The following is a 5,892-nucleotide window of genomic DNA, read 5'->3' on the forward strand; positions in this document are numbered from 1 at the left end:
AGCAACTTAAACACTTGAAAAACACTTTGGAAAAAAAATAGTACTAGAGCTACCTGAAATTAATCGTAGCTGGTAAGACTGACAAGCAGCAGCAAAAGCAGGAATCCTTGCATTTTTGTGGCCACATGCAAAACAGTGTTGATAGTAAAACAAGACAATGAAAAGCAGACAATTTCCAGATGAAGAACAACTGAAACAGCTACAGGTGGTTTCAAGAAAAACACTGAGCACTTTTTTTATTACTGCAATAGACAGTATATTTGAAGTATAGAAACTCAAAACCAGTAAAACTTCGAAGACCCAAGTGCATTCCCAAGGTGGAGTCCACTATTCCACAGTGTGTTTCCTGCACCCCACAGGCAGTTCACATGCCAAGCCTTCTTCCAGCCCTTCCCCAGCATTTCCAGGGTAGTCAGTAACACTGTTCAAATAGTACTATTTCTTCTTGAGAGCCCTCTTTCCTTCCCCCTTCTTTGGTTTTTCCTTCCCACGGAGCTTTTTCAATCGCCTCATCTCATCCTTGAAATCCTGATGCTCATCCCTAGATGGGAAGAAAGAATAAAGTTGACTTTTTTCTTAGGATGCAGAGATATGAATAGTTCTTTGAATTAAATGCTAATGGAAAAAAACCCAAAAACCAAACCTTTTCTTGAACCATGAAGTCCATACTGAAGCTTGCAATGTATTTCATGTTATTGCTGGCAGTATCACTGAATAACATCATGAGATATTTCCTCTGACATTTTCAGAACTAACAGGATTGTCCTTTTCAGCAAAGGGTGTGTATGCACATATGTATCACTGCAATTGCATTTACTGATCCCCTTTGTTTAAATGAGCAGTAAAACACAAAAACCAGCAAGAGACAAGAATAAGATTTTCCCCCTTGTTACCCAGCCCAGCAGTGCAGCCACAGCACATTGTGTTCCTGTGTTCAGGTCATTAGCTCCCAGGGAAACAGGGCCATGCTGAGCAGTAATTACAGCACATGGCACTGCTCTCAGGTGACTTCAGCAATGAGTTATGAAGATGGCACCAGTATTGGTAGAATCTTAATAAGAGAATAAAACAGGAGGATGAAGGGGCTGGCAAAGAGAATTAATCCTCAATCATTTTCTAATAAGTTCTATTAATCTGTCCCTGTATTTTTTAGTGCAAAGTGATTTTCAAAAGTCATAACAGCATCCTATGTGGCCTAAGATTGCTGCACTGCTATTTTTGAACACAACTTCTCTAAATTGAAACAAAAAGCTTGTGATTTATTACTGGCCCCATTAGTCTGATTCTTCATTACACTTTTTCTTGTACCTACTATCTGTATACAGAGCAGCTAGAGAAGGAATTTAATAGTGGAAGGAAAAGAGTAAAGAACATTAGCATTACACTGAGGCTGTGTAGACAGCCAGTATACAAAGTGTTAGCATACTCACCTAAAACAAGAGCATCCTGGACACAATCCTAAATGGTTAGTATTGTCACACTATCAACAGGTCACCTGTCTTGACTATACTGAGGGTTTGCAGCCTCACTTTTAAAGATTTCTTTAGTGCTACCTGATGGAAGTAAAAGAACTGCATTTGACACCTGCTGATGTTCTTCAGCAGTACAATTCTCCCTGATACAGACTGTGGAAGTTAATTTAGAAATTAGACAACTGGTTTGGATTAAACTGAAAATACCAAGACTATTTAAAGTTAATTTAATTTATTTTGAAGAATAAAAAGGCCCTCTGGCCTAACAGACTTGATGTCTCTTCTAAATTTCACTTATTAGCTGTTGAATGACTGAGAAATATATGGTAAGCCTGGTGGTCACATAACCTGTTCATAGCACATTCACTTGCCATATTCAGAGCTACAGGCTCATCTCTTGTCTATCAGAAAGCTTTATTTTCCCCACAAAGCAAAAGCAGGAACTGTTTCTTAGGTAACTGCTTGTCCACAACTATACTCAAGTCTCCCACAAAAAAGTTCTAATTATGGTAGAAGTCAGATAGCAGTCTCTTTGCTCTCCGTGCCCTCAGTGCAACAATCAAGTGCCTATTTCCATATGTACCATATTCACAACTAAACATCTCTCCTCTTTCCCTTGAGGAGAAGAGCTGCAACAAGACTCCCACTGACCCCTTTCCCATCTCCAGCCCTGCTCCCAAGCTCAGGGAGTACCTGTAGAGGCCAAAGTAGCGGAGTTTCTTCATGAGGGCATAGTAGGTGTTGTGAGGGGGGTACCAGTTGTACACCTCCTCCCTCTTGGCCAGGGGCTGCTCGCTGAACAGCTTCACCACCTTCATGGATTTGGAGTCCGTGGGCCTGACAACATCCCCAAATATCTGAGCACTCAGCCGGGCCATGCGCAGGGCGTAGCTGGAAACGTTGGACATCTCCCCAGGAGGGGTGGGCACACACAGACTGGTGGAGCTTCCTGCAAAAGGAAACAGAAGGGCACAACTCTTCACACAGCTGAGTAGAACAAGCCATCCCAGAATTAAGGCAAACAAAGGTATCCTGCAGACACAATACAACTACAAAAGTACCTCCACTGCACCACAGTTTACCATGGCTAGCACAGTTTATTAGCAGAACCTACTCAGCCTGCTCAAGACAATGACAACCCTTAGCTCCAGCCACAGGAACAATTGCAGTGTGTGCTCTCCCAGAAAAAAAAAAAACAAACAAATCACACCCATGTGATACCACTGACTGCTACACAAGCACAAAGTAAAGCACCACTTGAATATACAAAGAAAACAACCTGAAGTTTCTCCTCATGAAAGTTTTTCACCCTATTTAAAACATGGTTACAATCCATTCAACAATGGGCTACCAAACAAATCATGTTTCTCAATATAAGTCACACAGATCTTTCCCATCTTAATTCCCTTCCCTTGGTCATCTCCATCAGCTTTTTCTCCATTCCCTTTACAGTTTCTCACAATACCTATTCTTTCTGAGATGAAACCAGTAGTTTTCCCCATGTCAGATTCTTTTTACCAATAAAATCTACCAGCAGCTTTCCATTCTTTCACCTAAAAACCTCTGCAACAAAAATGCCCTGATAACAAACACATTGGTCTTGGGCCACCAGACAACATCCACTCTGCTAAAGCAGCATGAGAAGGGTGTTCTCTCAGCTTTTCTAACCCTCCCCCATTTTAACTCTTCTTTACTCTTTCTTAGCAGAAAGAGTTGTAGTAGACAAGAACAAGAATCCCATAATCCTGTATTTGAAGCAGGATCTTGTTTGTATTTTGCCTTATTGAATGACTGATCACATAAGTCTTCAGACAAATTAAGCTGGTTCGTTCAAGAATGTAACACTGAGATTAAAGCTGAAAATTCTTGTTTTAAAAAAACCTCACAGCTGATTCCAGAATATGAGCATAACAAATTAAAGATCATGGATAAGAATAAGCATCAGGACAGCGTTAAGTCCACTTCAGTATGATTGCACAGAGCCTGTTGTTCAGTAACACAAATTTGAAGTATTCATAACATCACACACATACATCCGCCCATTGGAGGGCCTCCTCTAATTTACTCCTGTTAGCAAAGCACTCTAAAGGAAGCAGGAAATAAACCTCAAGCATGAAAACAGTACAAGTAATTTGAGAAGAGAGAATAATGGAAAAAAATAACAAAAGGGAAGGCAAAGCATCAGAGACCTTGAACTAAGGCAGTAGGTCTGGTGTGAGAAGACAGAAACTCTTAAATGCTTGCAGGACAGCACTTGAGCATCTGTGGCGGGAATAATCACTAAGTTTTGCTAAATCATGTTTCAGAACACCCAGTTCTAATCCCTACATTCAGAGACAAAGCAACAAATTGCCCCCCAAACTCTTCATCACACAACTCCAAAAGCGTCTTTATCACCAGACTCAAACACACAACTTGCTTAGTCTCTACTTACTGCAGCCTTAAAATGAAAGCACCTTTAGCTCCTGAACAATGCACACCTGGGGTCTGAGCAACCCGATCTGAATCGCTAAAGGATTTACAACAGCCTAAACTACGGCTGGGGACTCCATTAATCCTTGCCTAACTAAGAACACTTGGGAGAGAAGCAAAGCAAAGGCTGCAGACTCCCAGGAGCCAGAGCCATGCAAAGCCTGTTCCAGGGTGATCCTGTGAGATGAAAAAGTACTTTCGTTATTGTCACCTCCAGCAAGGACATCTTCAGGACGGCCCACTAGGAACCAGCACACCTAACCCAAACCCAGCGCTACCGCTCCACCTGCTCCCAAAGCCCACCCACCCAAAGCCGAGCCCGGCCCCGTTCAGCCCGGTTCGGCCCGGCTCGGCCCCGCTCACCCGCGGCCGGGGAAAGGCGGCGCGCACGGGTGACGCGAGCGGCGGGACGGGCGGCACGGCCGGGATCCGCCTCCTGCTCTTTCGCCCTCTGCTGTTCGCTCCCCTGTTGCAGTTATCTGGTGACGGACACTAGTGGCATCACCGCCAGTCTTTTATTAGAAAGCTTTTCATGCCTTTTTTAAGCTTCCTTTTCTTACAGACTCCTCTTCTTACAGGCAGCTCCACATAGCTCTGACTCCTTGTCTCCTTTCTGCATAACCAGCTAAACACCAACCTGTCCCTTACCCGGCTACCTAACTCTGTTTGCCTCTCACACAGCATCTTCTTACCTTGTCTATCACTTGCACAAGCCACACGTTCCTTACCCCCTCACAGCCAGCAGACTCCATCCCAAGCGACAGCACGCTCTGTGATGAACTAGCCCACTCTTTTATAACACCCAAACTCATTGGGCAGGCAAGGCTGTTCCCACTCCTCAGTAATCAGTACAGCTGTAATTTACTGGGAGTGATTGCCTTCTGTACTGCCCTTCCCCGCACTCAGTGGCGGCTCGTCGGGTGCTGTCCCCGCGGTCATGGAGTCACGGAATCACAGAACATCCTCAGTTGGAAGTGACCCGCAAGGACCATCACATCCAGCCCTCTGCACAGTACAACCCAAAATGTCACACACCATAACAGGGTCACACCCGCTTGCATCAAGAACGTTCTCGTTGTGACTCTTTGGTTTCCCTCCCTGTTGTAAGCAGCTTTGGAGTTACATGCTTAATCAAGTAATGAAATGAGAAAAGCGGTTATCCTCATTAAAAGCTGATGACAAGTCTGCATAGAGCCTTATTCTTTGGTGTGAAATGTCCACAATGACACGTCCAGTCAGCAGCCTCGCTCCATAAGAACTCCATGTGTTCAGGTTAATAAAACCGAGCTGGTTTACCCTTGGGAGAAGGCTTGAGTTTGCATAAAGAGCTGAAAGCCGGGTGTCTTCACTCATGGTCTTGACCAGGCTGCAAACTGGGACAAATGTCAAAATTTAGTTTTTGTGAAAGGAGATGAAAGGGAGAGTTTGGGAGCCACAAGTATTTGTTATTCACTGGTTTCCAAACCACTTTGAGAGATTGTTTCTTTACTCCTCAAATTCAGGGCGTGTCTCCTGTGCTCCTTGCCAGCCCTTACCCTCATAACTTTTGCTTCCCTCCTGCTGCTTCTTTTTAAAGATGGTTATCCAGCTGCATAAATATATCTGTCTGAGCAATCTCAGTCTTTCAGCACAGGTGTCCTCTTGGGCTCTCAGTACTGGTGAAGGTGATGAGTTGGCCACTCACCTTCCTGCCCCAAACCTGAAGTGGGGTGTGTGCCCAGGGGAGCCCCTGAGATGTGGGGATGGACACCTGACCCTGCTGTGCTTCCCCCGGCACCCTCTGGCCACTGCCAGTCTCACTAGACATGAGCTTTCCCAGCGCTTGATTTATGCTAATTTTTAATCAGTGCCAGGAGGTGCTAAATCAAACTCTGTGCAAACATCTGAGTAAATGACAATTATGTGATTGCATTTATATGCCAAACGTGTAATGCCATCGAAGGAGGAA

The 5,892-nt window shown here is 44.2% G+C and overlaps 1 protein-coding gene across 4 annotated transcripts; it reads right to left on the bottom strand.

Moving 5' to 3' along the window:
- Window positions 1–209: 209 nt before the first annotated feature.
- On the bottom strand, window positions 210–4,384 carry MRPS33 (mitochondrial ribosomal protein S33). 4 transcript variants are annotated; one of them, XM_056482648.1, is made up of 4 exons: window positions 4,252–4,315; window positions 3,662–3,734; window positions 2,166–2,421; window positions 210–541 (listed from the first exon to the last, which is right to left on the bottom strand). In XM_056482648.1, exons 3-4 carry the CDS (start codon window positions 2,378–2,380, stop codon window positions 436–438), a joined length of 321 nt encoding a protein of 106 aa, XP_056338623.1. In that variant the 5' UTR covers window positions 2,381–2,421; window positions 3,662–3,734; window positions 4,252–4,315; the 3' UTR covers window positions 210–435. The 4 variants fall into 4 exon arrangements, with proteins under 4 accessions (XP_056338623.1, XP_056338621.1, XP_056338620.1 ...); XM_056482646.1 differs by lacking the exon at window positions 3,662–3,734 and having other exon boundaries at window positions 4,308–4,384; XM_056482645.1 differs by lacking the exon at window positions 3,662–3,734 and having other exon boundaries at window positions 4,252–4,316.
- Between the last annotated feature and the right edge of the window lie 1,508 nt (window positions 4,385–5,892).

Source organism: Oenanthe melanoleuca, chromosome 1A, assembly GCF_029582105.1.
Source record: "Oenanthe melanoleuca isolate GR-GAL-2019-014 chromosome 1A, OMel1.0, whole genome shotgun sequence".
NCBI classification, from domain to species: Eukaryota; Metazoa; Chordata; class Aves; order Passeriformes; family Muscicapidae; genus Oenanthe; species Oenanthe melanoleuca.